The following is a 15,000-nucleotide window of genomic DNA, read 5'->3' as shown; positions in this document are numbered from 1 at the left end:
TTTGGTGCTGGGACCCAAAACCCTGTGTTTTATTTTCAGATTCTTTGAACCCGGTGTTTTTTAAATCGGGTTTTCTCGGTATCTACCAAGCAAATCTATCTCACAACAGTTTATCTCCAAATTCTGAATCAACATAAGATTTAACTCAAGAAAACGTGACAGTACAAGAGAATTCCAGGGTCTGATCTGGTCTTGTCGTCGTGAAAAATGACGTCACCAGTGGTGGATTTGTCAGCTTGTGATGTGACGATGGTCGAACCGTCGTCAAATCAGCAGGTAAATTTCAATCAAAAGATTTAATTTGGCAAACCCAATTCTAATGCCCTATGAACCATGTATTAAATTACCATTAGTTTTGAAAAAAAAACTGATTTTTGTTCTGAACTTATTAGTGGTTCATTTTTGGGGTAGGATGGCTGCTTCAGGATTAAGAACTAGCTTTGGCTCAAAAGTTTCAGGAAATCCGTTGCATCAAGAAAATAAATTCAATTTACAAACAAAGAAAGTCGTTGGCTGTGCAAGTAGCAAAGAATATTCCGATCCTAATGATTTAAGAGCAGAAATTCAAAAAAAAATGAGATAAAAAATCGATTATTTTCTGAAGTTGCTGTTAGTTTTGTAAAGTCCGACTGAATCATGTGAAAAACTATGAAAATGAGTGTTCAAAATAGCTAAAACATCGTTACAAATGCAGTAGAATTAAATTGGGAGGCCAGTCTCTCATGAAATGTGTTCGTCTAATTTGGTCTGAAAACAATTAATTTCTTGACACCGGGGAACTTTTTTTATTAGACAGTTGAAAGAGCGTTAATCAGCTTTCTTTGAGGTAATCAAAATCAAGAGAGGAAAACACACCCTCTCCTAGTTCCTGTCTGTGGAAATGAATGAGCGGGTGACGCTTTGAACGTATATCCCGCACCTTTTAAAAAATATGTACTACCTTCACAAAAACTAATTGGAGCATTATTTGGGGCTTTCTTCGATCACTTCAGGGTCTGGACTCATTTAATTGAACTGTTTCATTTTAAATTTTCTCGAGGTAATATAATGTAGGAATGGTTTGTATCTGTTATTTTAGAAAATGGCGTACACCTCTGAGAAACACTCTCGAGGATTCCTCAAAGAACTCAACATAATGAGACGCAGTGGTGCTTTGTGCGATGTGACTATCAGAGTGAATGAGACAACTATTATGGCCCACAAGCTGGTCTTGTCTGGCTGTTCGCCATACTTCAAAGCCATGTTCACCAACAACTTGGCTGGTTAGTAACTATAGTGTATAATGTATGCTGTTATTTTACCTGGGGTTGCAAAGGGGTTTTTACATGTTGGTTGTAAAAAGAATTGCGTTTAAAATATATTGCTTGAGTAACAGTTTTCAAAGAACTAATTAAGTTATTTGTTCATGTCACCTCTTTTCAACAAAACAAGTATTTAGCAATTTAATAGTTGATAACAATTAAATGTGGCCAACTTTTTGGAGCAAAGTTTTGTGAGGAAAACCCGATGCCCCTCCACCTAAAATTTATTACCAAGAGTCGCCTTTGGGTTTCATTTTTTGGGCTCGAAGACAGTGAAGTGAGTTCTTCAATGTAGGAATTGGTTAACTAACTAGAGCGAAGGAGTGCGGAAAAATAGGCTCGAAATTTCAAGCGTTCCAAGCTTTTTTACCCTTGCAATCGGATACTAGACTTTCTTCCCGTAAATAACTTCGTTCACAGGACTCATTCATCTCCAGGACTCATTCATCTATTGGACCTTTCTGTTGCAACATACTTAATTTTAGTTTGTTGGCATTTTAAATATCTGGCCTTATCGAAATTTACTTTTTTATTGGTTGTAATTTGACCAATTCGAATTGTTCAAACTTCATTTTTCATTTTTTTTGTCTTCCTTTCGGCTTAATAGGCTTTGGTTTATTTACACAAGCAAAGATTGTGTGATAATTATGAACTCTCTTTTTTATCAACCTAAGTGGCAAACTCTAGCGTTCATTTTGAAAGTGTTCTTTTATTGCAGTATGTGCATGAGATCAATAACCAGCTTTTAGGTACAGCCAATGCTAACGATATTAATACAGACTATTATTTTACAAATAGCACTTTAGCTTCAAGGTATCATGGACCTGTAGCGTAGAGGTAGGGAAGGATACTCGGAACAAAATCAGAGAGTTCGAAACTGGGCAGGGTCGGAGGGTTTTAATGAACTTTTTCGTATACTAGTTAAAATGCGTCCGCTCTATAAATTGAGACATGTTAGTTGGTAAATTTCTTTTTTCAAATTAATTGAAATTGCTAATGCGTTATAATTGGCTTGCGTCACTTAGCATTTATTTAGACTCATTATTGGCGTGCGTCACTTAAGAAATTATGTAGACTCAAAGTTTAACTCATTCAGTTTTTCCCTAGCGTTATCGGTCATATTTTAGCTTGTGTATGCGAAGTGCAACATCGCATCTGTATTTATATCGACTTAGAGTATTATTGCATCGTTTGATGACCGAAAATGTTTTGTGCCTGTGTGTGTTCTTAGGGGAAAGGACTTATTTTTTATCAGATAAGAATTTTTGATTTTTTTTGGCATGAATGGTTTCTGCTCAGGTATCGTTACCTCTCAGTAATTATAAATTCAAGTTCAATCAACCATCGGGCGCATTTAGCATTGAGGTAACTCAATGGCTTGGCACGGCTTGTGGTTGGAATCCGACCTGGACCTGTTTTTTTTGCAAACGAGTTTTTGTGTTTTTTCAGACTTTCTTCCGTCTGTTTTTTTTGCGGGCTTAGTTGCCGTAGCCCCACTTGGCCCAATTTTTTTGAAGGTTCAGGGTTCTTCGAAATTGTAGTAACACCCATGCTTGAGACAAAGCCCGGAAGTTCGATTCCAGTCAAGACCTGTTTTTTTTGCAAAATAAAAATTTACCGCTTCTTTCTATACCGCTTCTTTCTAATAGCGCTTCTTTCTAATAGTCTGAAAGCTCCTTGTAAAGTTTTTGTTGTAATTTTTATTGACAAAAAGTTTTTTTTCAAAATTTTTGTTTCTTTTCATTTGTTTTTAATTTTTGTCATTCATTTGTGTATCGCAAGTGGTTGCGAAGCTCAGCTTCGTCTCTTTGTTAAATATCAGTGCAGCTGACCGATTTGAAGTAAGTGTGTTTATTTTGCTTCTTGTCTTTAAGCAATTTTTTTAATTATGTGAAGTTGACGGTTTTCTTGTTCCACGATTTACATTTTCAAACACAATTTGAAACTTTTTCAAGCATAGTACTTCTTAGCTTTTTAATTTGTAAATTGGTTTCCAAAAAAGTTCAGTTGCCTCAGTGTCGAAAAAAAACTGGTGAGTTTTTTCCGTTTTTCCAATTTAAAAATCAGACGTCGAAAATTATCTGTTCACGTTTCAGAGACTCATCAGGACGCGATTGTGTTGAACGAAGTGGACTCTGCGGCCGTGGAGGCACTCATCGACTTCTGCTACACGGGATCTATCGTGGTCGAGATCACAAACGTACAAGTTCTTCTCCCAGCCGCATGTCTCTTACAAATCGAAGAGGTAGGAAATGAAATAAATGTCTAACCGAGAATGCGGCGATCTTCTAAAATGATCTGCGTGTTGTAGAAGTATTATATAAAAAAGTGATAAAATGTTAGATATATTTGAAACAATTTATTATTGTTATTACATGAACCTGCTGTAAATAATAGCATCAGATTGTCAGGAGGCGGATTTTTGAAAGTTTTGGGCTTGTAAGGAAGAAGCATAGGTTGATCTAATTGTACAACAAATCCGTGAAGAATTTGAGGAATCCAGGAGCATCATCATTGTTTTTCATGGCTTGAAGCAAAGAACAACTTTGAGTCCAATAATACCTAAATTGTTCTCTCACCTTCAAGCAATGAGTAACAATGATGATTCAAAAAATACCTAAAATAAGTGTGAAAATTGAGGAAGAACATCACCATTATAACTCAAAGATTTTCCTCGTTTAGGTTCTGGAGGTGTGTTGTGAGTTTCTGAAGAAGCAGTTAGACCCCACCAACTGTCTGGGCATCAGGGCATTCGCAGACACTCACTCGTGCAGGGAGCTACTCCGAGTGGCTGACAAGTACACGTACGACAAGATACAAGAAGTAAGTTGTATTTATACTTATTCATGCTTACAGGTCAATTGCCCACCCTAAAACATAATGATAGTTTATTCGAGGCTTTACTTGAACAGAAGTGGTCAATGTTGTGCATTTAAAACTCAGGAGATTAAGACTTAATAGTTCATTCAATTTCCGTTTCCAAGAGGAATTTAGGTTTTCCTTCTCAGTTATATGCAGGGTGACCACTTGGTCACTATTTTAGTGACCAGTCACTATTGGTCACTATTTTTTCAATGGTCACTAAAAGTCACTATTTACACCTAAAAAAAAGTGGTCACCCTGGTTATATGCTAAAATGTAATTAGTCACCCTCGTTTAAGTAATGAGAAGCAATATTTTTACTTAAACTAATAAATATTATTATATGGGGCTAGCAACAACAACAATGTGTTAATGGACGAAGTAAATGTTCTCTTAATTAGGGTTTGCAGTTTTTTTTTTCATTTTTAAACGAAAAAGTTCTTTAAAAGCTGAAAAAATCCATCCATTGTCCTTACAATAATTAATGTGTTTGTTTACACAAGCAATGCTTGTGTTATAGTTTGAACTATCGTTTTTTTTTTCAACCTAAGTTGCAAATTTTGTTGTGACGCAAATATTGTTGCAATAAAATGTGTTTATTTTGAAAGTGTTCAATTTAATCAATAACCAGCCATTAAGTACAGCCTATGCTGCGGCTTTTAACACAGACTATTATTGTTCCGACTTTCGTAACGAAAGTGACGAATATTTGTGCTCGGGGTGTTTTTTTTCAGACAAATTTCGACTTATAACTAGCCATTTTTGACAGGATTTTTCTATGTCATTCAAAAAATATTGTTGTCCTGAACTCAAATTTGGAAAAATATTTCAGCTGTGATCGTTTTTCGTAAAGTTATGGGGGTATGAAAGTTTCCATTTTGGTCAATTTGGGAAAATTAACGCGCGATCTATTACATGCTATTAACGCGTAAGCGCACATTCAATCCGTCATAGAAATCGTTCCAAATTGGTTGAAGGAAGCTTATTTGCCATAATTGATTGGTTACTAGGAGCGAAATTTATCACTTTGTACTTGATATGGCGTATGGGGTATGATTTTTTAGAAAAAATCTCCAATTAAAAAAAATCATTTCATTTTTATTACATTTACTTTTTTCATGTTATTACTGCTCCATAGACTGCTCTATAAATGGAGACATGTTAGTTGATAAATTTCTTTTTTTTTCAAATTGACTGGTACTGCTTATGCGTCATAATTGGCTTGCGTCGCCTAAGAATTTTTGAAGACTCAAAGTTTTACTCATTCAGTTTTTCCCAGTAACGTTATCGGTCATATTTTTGCTTGTGTATGCGAAGTGCAACTTCGCCTGTGTTTAACTCGTTTTTCTTTCAGGTCATGCAAAGCGATGAGTTTCTTCTTCTCTCCAAAGAACAATTAATCGGAATAATATCGAGCGACGAAATCAATGTGCGAAATGAAGAGCAAGTGTTCAATGCCGTCATGCAATGGGTCAAGTATGACTTGACAAACCGAAGGGTATTTTTGTCACAAGTTCTCGGAAATGTCAGGTTGGTGTGAAATGATATGAACAAATATTTGGAGCATTTGATTTCCATGTAAAAGATGTTAAAACTTCTACTTTTGAAAAATGAAAAACACCTTGAATTAAAAAAAACCCTGAATTGGTTTTAATTTGCTTGTATCCGTTAAAATGAAATATCACTTAATGTAATTACGATCATCGTTGTAGTATGAACAATTATTTGATTATATTGAATCATTTTAAGTTTTGTCATCAAGAAAGGAATAAACGCCATTAATTATATCATTCTACCAACAGGTTTTGTTTGATGTCCCCCAAGTTCCTCGTCAGTGTGAGTTCGGATCACCTCGTGAAAAACGACGAGTCCTGTCGGGATTTGGTGGACGAAGCGAAGAATTATCTTTTGTTGCCGAACGAACGAGCTCAGATGGAAGGTCCCCGAACAAGACCGAGAAAGCCGGTGAAGCGAGGAGAAGTTTTGTTTGCTGGTACGTCAAATTCGCAAATTTCAGACCATTCATGTGCACCGGCCGCTAAAAAAAGCCTGGTGCCGGAAAGTGAAAGTACTAATTATGTTCAAGCTGAAGGGCACAACGTGGCCGAGGGTCACAATTACGGACAGGCTCAAAACAGAGTTCAAGGTCACAGTGCAATTGAAGGTCACAATTATGCACAAAACCAGAGTGTAGTTCAAGGTCAAAATAGTTTTGTGCAGAGAAATGTAGTTCACGATCGTGGTTTCACTCAAGGTCGGCAAAGTTTCTCAAGTATAGTCTTTGTGCAGCCTTATGATATCGATGATGATGAAAAATCAGTTGAAGAGTTAAACTAGACTGCTAGATTAGTAGAGCAAGCATACATCATAGTACAGCGTGTTGAGGTCTTGCAGTAGAGATTAGGCGTTTTCATTCAGAAGACTTTAAGTTGATGGGGATTGAACAGATGAAAAAATGAATGTGAAAGACTTCAATTTAGTTCCTAGTTATGAGTTTTGCGCTGCGAGTTTTGCTTAGATTTTAGTTTGTTAGCTTAAAATTAGATATGAAATATCTTGGAAAATTTTCAAGAGGGTGTTTGTCTTGATTGTCAAATGATTGCGGTAATTTTTGTTGATTTTCTTTCGAAACCGATATGGCTTTTGTTTTCAATCTAATTAAAAAATTATGACCGGCTCAAAGAATTTGCTAGTTTTTCTAGATTTGCTATGTTGAGTTAAAGTTGAGACCAACAGAATAAAATACTTCCGTGCTGGAATCGCTGGAAGGAGTTATGATAAAAGACGATGAAGCACCCATGAAGACTTTGAGTTTTTCAATAAAAGAAGAGCAAAAGATTAGTCAACTTGAAATAACACAAGGAAATACTGAGCAAGAGTTAGACCCGTAGAAAGATAGAAAATCGTTGTTCGTTGAGTAAAGAAAAAGGAAATTTAGGAACTCGTGAGTTTCAACAAGTATCTTTATGAACATAGTTTAATATCCGAGATCAAATTAGGCAAAATCAGAGCTGCGCCCTGAGCAAGATCCTACTGGTTTGCAGTCTTCTATTGGATTTTTTTTGGAAAAGTGAATGCTATTTTACCACAATAATTTGATTTCTTGTTCCGACCATTAAAAATTCAGACCATTGTTTCGACCATTGAATTTTGTATTCGGTTGTGTTTTAATTTTTTCTTTTCCTTCCACGCAAAATCAGGTCCCACAAATAATCATTGGAATGGGTTGAGTGATATATCCTATTAAAGCCCTTTCAGTCGTGAACTTTTGAGAACATTTCATTTCCTCAGTGTCGAGAAAAGTCCGTGTGAAATTTTTGGTTTTTGGTCGAATATCGAGCGAATAAGGTGAGCGAGAATTCACCACAAATAATCATCGTAATGGGTGGAGTGGTTTATTATATTAAAGGACTTTTAGTCGTGATTCGAACCACATTTAAAATTTTTCAAAAAGTTGTCCCAGTATCGAGAATAAACGGTTTGAAATTTTTTGGGTTAGGTTAATTTCGAGCAAGTAAAGCTAGCTAGCAGGCTTAGTATAGAAGGATAAGTTTTGAAACTTCAATTTTTTTCCAGTGAAAATGTTTTTTGAGGTTTTTAGCGCTATTTTTGCAATATGTGGGTATTCATGTTCAGATTTTTTTTTATAAATTATACTTGGGCCCCTTTTTTTCAATTTTGTCTAGTTATATAAAAAGTACATATTGGGCACCTTTGGTTTTTACTACTACAGCATGTGTGAAGGTCTTTGTGTATAAGATTTATATAAGTTGTCATTTTTGAAGGTCTTTGTTTATAAGATCTATATAAGTCCTCTAGTCGTATATTTTTTTACAGGAATGCGCAGGTCGTGCGTGCGATCTCCAGTATGCGAATTTTGTTTTTAAATGGTTTATTTTGAGACTTTTACAGTATTTTTTTCTCATTTTCTTTTATCATGGTTTTATAAAGTTTTCTTGGCCGATTTTTTGCATGAAATTTCGAAATGCAGCTTCGCGTAGGAAAATAGCATATCCGTATCCGCGCAATTAAAGCCAACTCCAAGTATTCGCAACTAAACAGCTAACGCAGGTGATTCTTGATCTGCAACTCCTAGGTCCGCATCTCGGAGTCTCGTATCTTTTTGGGCTGATATTTTTTGGCTTATTTTCAAACATGCGAAATTGGAACATAGACTATTTCAGGTTAACAAGTTTGTCTTAACATCATTATTGATGAGTTTATTCGTCGATAACTTTTTAGTCAACAGACATATATTGAGGAGTTCTAGATACCCATTTAATTTGAAAATTGTAAATAATGTTGGTTTCAAATTTTTTACCAACTCAGATTTGATCAATTTTGGGATGACTTTTAGTCTAAGAAGCCGCGGAATATAAAAGTTGTCTGTTGAATTTAACCAGTGTTCTCAATTTTTTGTTTGAAGATGTAAATTTACCAACTCCGGTTTTCGGTGTTTTCGAATTTGATTGTTTTTATCAAAAATACTTCAACCACAGGCGATTATTACATTTGCGAAACAAAGTGTATTAGTACGATTTTTCCAACCTAAGTCGCGAGTAAAAGTGCTACTTTTGGTGGCATTTTTGAATCGGTATGCTGCGGTAGCAGTATAATATGATGTGCATTGACACTTGATTAGTAAAAGTTAACACAGCTGATGCATTTTCAATTCATCAAATGAACCGAAAAAATTTATTTGTTTCAAACAGTAGTACAATGATAAAAAGCTCGATTTCAGAAAATTTTCTACATAATTTGGCTTTTTGCGTTCGACTTTATTTCAATGCATTTAATTGGCAATTTATAAGCATATGTAGCCTTGTTATTGGTGGCTACTTGTTGGAGATTCAAGCATCCGTGGCGGAGTGGTTAGTGCGTGAGACTCAAATCTGCTAGGTTGCAGATTCGAATCCGACACGTAGCCGAGTTTTTGCTAATTCGAGGCTTATTTCTACTTTTTCTCATTTCACTTGATAGAGCTGCTTTTTAGTCGTGTTCTGGCAAGTGTTTACGAGGCGCAGCTTCGCCTGTGTTGAAACTCGTAGTTGAATCTCAACTTTTAATGCGGTATATTTTTTTCTTTGAAACTATTTTTTGTGTGTGTTTTATACCACTTTTTGGGATTCGTTAATCGGATCTATATGTATCAAATTATTTGGGAGATCTGGTCGCTTTTATTGAGTCAATTTATCAAGAGATTACCCCTCATATGCTACTGGTTGGGTTAAATCTATATTTTTTGGATACTTATCTGGGGTCAGTAGATCTCAACGTACTTTTTTATAAGCAGAAGTATCTTTTGTATCGTTTTCTAATCACACTTTTGCCACTTGTAGTGGGCGGCTGGTGTAGTGGGGATGCGATCTCCTCAGTGGAGGGATATGACCCAGTCACCAAAGAGTGGAGGATGAAGACATCCATGTGTAAAAGGAGGTGTGGGGTGGGGGTGGCAGTGCTGGATGGACTACTCTATGCCGTGGGGGGACACGATGGAGCCAGCTATCTTAACAGTATAGAGCGGTAAGTTGTAATGAGATATAGAAATGCATGAATCGGTTTGTTTGTTTTTTTGCCGCTTTATTTTCAAACTTAGCGTTAGCTTAGGAAGTCAATTTCACTTCTTAGATTGTGTGTTGTTTTTATAGCAAAAAAAGTCTGCATTTTCTGCGCTCTTTTCTAACTAGACGTGTGACATTTTATTAGTTTGGGTGGTTTCTCATAAAACTCGTTTCTCAAAATTATCTCAGATAAATTTAGGTTATTGTTTAATTCCTAAATTTGGTTACAATTTGAAAGCTACCAATCAGTGTAACCAGCTCAAATTGTAGTTTTCTGCAAATCGAAATGTTTTAATTTGTTCCAGATACGACCCTCACACTAACTCTTGGAGTCAAGATGTGGCCCCTACTAGCACATGTAGAACAAGTGTGGGAGTAGCAGTTCTAGATGGATATCTGTATGCTGGTGAGTTGCCGTTCCTGTCATTATATTACACACTATTTGTGCACTGAACTTTACTCATACTCATGACTGGTCCTGATTCGAAAGTCCTGATGTCGTTCCTCAAAGTGTTCAAAACTTCAGTGACTGCAGTATAAAAGTTTGAAACTTGAAAACTAACTGTATTTGTGACAGTTTATAGGCGGTCTTCATGCTTTTTATTTTAAATTAAGCGCGTTTTTATTTCCCCGACTGTCAAAAACCAGATGACTTGAAATACATCTTATAGTTCATGCGAAGTTGTCGGCAATATTGGTCATATTGTGCATCTTTATCAACCAGGAAAAAATGTTCACAGCAAATTAACTTTTCGGCACGGTTTCTACATTGACATGAGTGCGAAATTGGTTTCCGACGTTAAAATAAGCAGTTGTATGATAATTCACTTCGTTCAGATTTTTTAGACCATAACTAAGCGCGTCTTTGTTTACCTGAAACAAGGGTGGATCTAGGATTTTCGCGAAGTGGGAGGGGGTTGGGAATTTTCAAAAACTCTTTTTTTGTCGATCGAGTAAATTGATTTTCTAGCTTTCCAAGCCGCTATAAAGACCCTACTTTTTTCTGACGAATTTTTCTGCACTGCTGGCTAGTTTTTGAGAAAAAAAAACAGGTCAAAAAGGCGTTTTTCAACACTGAAAATTATGACTAGAAAATCCCTTTTTTCAACGCGCGCTACCCCCTCAAAGTTAGTATAAATTGGCGACTTCAGAAAAATTTTCAGGTCGTTCAGCCAAAATTAGATTTTTTAATTGTACCAAAAGGGAAGACATCAGGTGACAAAAAATATATACTTAAATATTTGAAAACAGGGTGGGGGACTTTATTTTAAACTGTTCAAAACAAATAGAGTAAAAAAGTTTGAAACAGAGTAAAAAAACATATTGAAAACAAAATGAGAAAAATAACAACGTTTTACCAGTTTTGTGGCTTAGAGCGACAGTATTCGACTCTTGGGATGACTGTAGTGACTGTAGTATAAAAGTTTGAAACTTGAAAACTAACTGTATTTGTGACAGTTTATAGGCGGTCTTCATGGTTTTTATTTTAAATTAAGCGCGTTTTTATTTCCCCGACTGTCAAAAACCAGATGACTTGAAATACATCTTATAGTTCATGCGAAGTTGTCGGCAATATTGGTCATATTGTGCATCTTTATCAAACAGGAAAAAATGTTCACAGCAAATTAACTTTTCGGCACGGTTTCTACATTGACATGAGTGCGAAATTGGTTTCCGACGTTAAAATAAGCAGTTGTATGATAATTCACTTCGTTCAGATTTTTTAGACCATAACTAAGCGCGTCTTTGTTTACCTGAAACAAGGGTGGATCTAGGATTTTCGCGAAGTGGGAGGGGGTTGGGAATTTTCAAAAACTCTTTTTTTGTCGATCGAGTAAATTGATTTTCTAGCTTTCCAAGCCGCTATAAAGACCCTACTTTTTTCTGACGAATTTTTCTGCACTGCTGGCTAGTTTTTGAGAAAAAAAACAGGTCAAAAAGGCGTTTTTCAACACTGAAAATTATGACTAGAAAATCCCTTTTTTCAGCGCGCGCTACCCCCTCAAAGTTAGTATAAATTGGCGACTTCAGAAAAATTTTCAGGTCGTTCAGCCAAAATTAGATTTTTTAATTGTACCAAAAGGGAAGACATCAGGTGACAAAAAATATATACTTAAATATTTGAAAACAGGGTGGGGGACTTTATTTTAAACTGTTCAAAACAAATAGAGTAAAAAAGTTTGAAACAGAGTAAAAAAACATATTGAAAACAAAATGAGAAAAATAACAACGTTTTACCAGTTTTGTGGCTTAGAGCGACAGTATTCGACTCTTGGGATGACCTAGAGGTCCTTGCGAAACCAACTGGATGAAGAAAAAGCGTGAAAAATTTTTTTTTTGCATAAACAACTTACTTGAATTGATTGTTAAACGATATCAATTTTTTCATGTTATGCTTATAAGTTGTTAATATGAAGAAAGAAGCAGAAGAAGGGCTTTAAAAAAACAAAAACCCCTTTTTTTTCTACGTTTAAAATATGCTTTTATTGTATAATTGTTTAAGACAACGTTTCAAACCCCCACCCTGTTTGAAAAATATATTGTCGCCAGTTTGGCATTAAATATGCCAAACTAAGTGCATTTTTCTATCCTCAAAAGAGCAAACAACAGATAGCTGAAAATAGATATTTGTTTTTAGTTGGTGGCCAAGACGGCATCTCGTGTCTAAATATAGTGGAGAAGTATGAGCCACATGGGAACAGATGGACCAAGTGTGCCCCCATGGCCACCAACAGACTGGGTGTGGCACTGGCTGTACTGGGGGGACACATGTATGCAGTTGGGGGATCCGAAGGACAAGTACCCTTGGATTCAAGTCAGTACTAACTCCAACATAAAAGCTTTTTTAAAGTGTACCAGAACGAAGTGATTTTTTCTGTTTCAGGAAAGTCTTAAATGCTCTAATAACAGAAGTGCATTCATACATATTAATTAATGCATTTAGTTATATATGCACTGTGATTTCAATTCAAATTCATCTAAAAATTACGTAAAGTGTGCTCTCCAATAACGAAAAGCGGAAATGGCGGGAACAAACGTAAATGATTTCTAGTTCCGAAAAAGGATTTTAATTTTTGGGTTTCTCAGCGGAATAAAAAATAACCCACTGATCCAGTTTTCTTAAAATTGGTAAATTTTATCAAAAAAAATCAATTTTAAATTATTCTCGAATTCAAAGTGCTCTAACCTGATATATATTATTGCGCTCGAAGTTCGATAGATAACAAAATCGTTAAGAATTTTTAATCAGTTTTTTTTCGGTTTCCTTTTTTTTCAAATTTTTCCAATTTTCTGTTGGCTATGTTTTACTTTGTTGCAATTTCCTAATTAGATGACATAGTAAAGATATGCATGGAATAGCTTCAAATTTTAAAATGAAGAAGATAATGGCACGATTTTTTTCTCGAAAGTTTGGCTTCGAAGTACCTGAAGATGATTTAATAATTACAATTTCGATAATGAAATTTTAAGCCATAGCTATCAGCTAGAAATCAAATGAAAGGAGTTAGTTTTGAAAAAGTATATGTATTCGCTCTTGTTTAGTTTTTTTATGAATTCATGTTGCTCTTGTTAATGATCTAATTTTTTTTCAGTGGAGAAATACGACCCGAAATCGAACAGATGGACAACCCAAACCCCAATGCACACGAAGCGGAAACACCTTGGATGCGCAGTTTATAATGATATGATATACGCAGTCGGAGGCCGAGATGATGTTGCCGAACTATCGAGTGTCGAACGATACAATCCTCTCACAAAGTTGTGGTCAAATGTTGTGGCTATGACGTCGCGTCGCAGCGGGGTCGGGCTCGCAATTGTGAATGACGTTCTAATGGCAGTTGGAGGTTTCGATGGAACTACTTATCTAAAAACTGTCGAAGAATACGATCCCCAATCTAATTCGTGGAAACTGTGTGGTTCTATGAATTACAGACGATTAGGCGGCGGTGTAGGTGTGATTAAATTACACAGTGATGACGCGTTTCATTCTTGACAGGACAGAGAGAGTATAAGTGGAAAATTCGATTTTAAGCATTGTTCGATTTTAAATTAGATTAGATTTATCCTTTAAATTTGCCCAAAACTACTGAATTTGTAATATTTTTGGTTCTTTGTATAAGAGAAAGTATAAAAAAACTTATGTTGCTTAATGTTTTGTGGGTGTCCTTTAGGTAAAGAAATTTTGGGTTAGGAGCCAGAATCATTTAGCGGCTTTTGGCATATTGAGAGGCATTCACTTTGCGAACGTCAGATCGAGTGTTCGATCTCTTGTCATGGCAACGGCAATGGTTACGCTTGCGAGATTTTGCCTATTACCAGTTCTCGTTTTTTGCCTAAATTCAGTCACGCTTCTTTGGAAAAAAAAATAAGCTGTCAATTTAGATAAAAAACTCTTTACACTACCAGGCGTAGTGTATTAGTATGATACGATTTTTTCTAGAAAATAACAGTGCTCATTAGAGGCGTTTTTGCTATAATCACGATCTGTAGCATTGAAATTATCCAAGCTTCTCTTCGCTGCTTAATTGGTCGTTATTGTTTGCCGTAAGTCAAGCGTCCGTGGCTCAGAGGGAAAGACGTGAGATTCCTAAGCTGCTTGTTTGAGGTTCAACGCCGCACTTTTTTTAAAATTTATATTCGATGCATAGCATTGGCAAGTTAGTATCATCTATAGCTTCATCATTGGTAGCAAGTGTTAGTAAATTTGCAATAGCCCGCGGTGCAGATGCGGGAACGTGGGTCTCCTCATTTGTAGGTCGTAGATTCGAATGTGACACACTAAATCGAGGCTTATTGCTATCTTTTTAAAAATAACTTGAGCTGTTTTTGTCTTTTTCTAGTGTTTGCAAAGCGCAGCTTGGCCTCTCTGTAAAATTGAAGACCAGCTGTTATTTGAGCTTAAGCGTTTCAGGTTTACCGTACTACCGGTTTCGGCTGCTATAGTGGTACCACGTGAAAATTTTAGACGCAAAAAACTGCCTTCGCTCAACAAACTAACTCAACCTGGAATGTGGGGAAATAATGAAAATGGGTAACCGGTTACTATGCAAGTAGCTCAAATTGTTCCGACCATAATCTTAAAAAACAACACAATTTTTTCAAATTAGTGTAGTTTTTCTGCGCGCTGTGGTAAAATGATCTGAGCAGAGAACTAAGGCATATTCGACAGTCTTAGTAAATTAGGCCGATTGGAAATCCGTTTTTTTTTAGAAAAAAGGCTGGAAAAACGAAAAATAAAATTTTTTTTAATTTCAAAACTTTTTTCAATTGTTTTC

At 35.8% G+C, this 15,000-nt stretch overlaps 1 protein-coding gene across 1 annotated transcript; it reads left to right on the top strand.

Moving 5' to 3' along the window:
* Window positions 1–43: 43 nt before the first annotated feature.
* Window positions 44–13,875, top strand: LOC134855329 (kelch-like protein diablo). The gene is made up of 10 exons (XM_063871827.1): window positions 44–276; window positions 1,079–1,262; window positions 3,398–3,546; window positions 3,984–4,124; window positions 5,518–5,693; window positions 5,966–6,156; window positions 9,503–9,686; window positions 10,030–10,130; window positions 12,363–12,539; window positions 13,318–13,875. The coding sequence occupies exons 1-10, from the start codon at window positions 208–210 to the stop codon at window positions 13,716–13,718; spliced, it is 1,773 nt and encodes a 590-aa protein (XP_063727897.1). The 5' UTR covers window positions 44–207; the 3' UTR covers window positions 13,719–13,875.
* The last annotated feature ends 1,125 nt before the right edge of the window (window positions 13,876–15,000 follow it).

Source organism: Symsagittifera roscoffensis, chromosome 10, assembly GCF_963678635.1.
Source record: "Symsagittifera roscoffensis chromosome 10, txSymRosc1.1, whole genome shotgun sequence".
Lineage (NCBI taxonomy): Eukaryota > Metazoa > Xenacoelomorpha > Acoela > Convolutidae > Symsagittifera > Symsagittifera roscoffensis.
The sequence above is the reverse complement of the archived record's forward strand: the minus strand, read 5'-3'. Positions and strand labels throughout refer to the sequence as shown.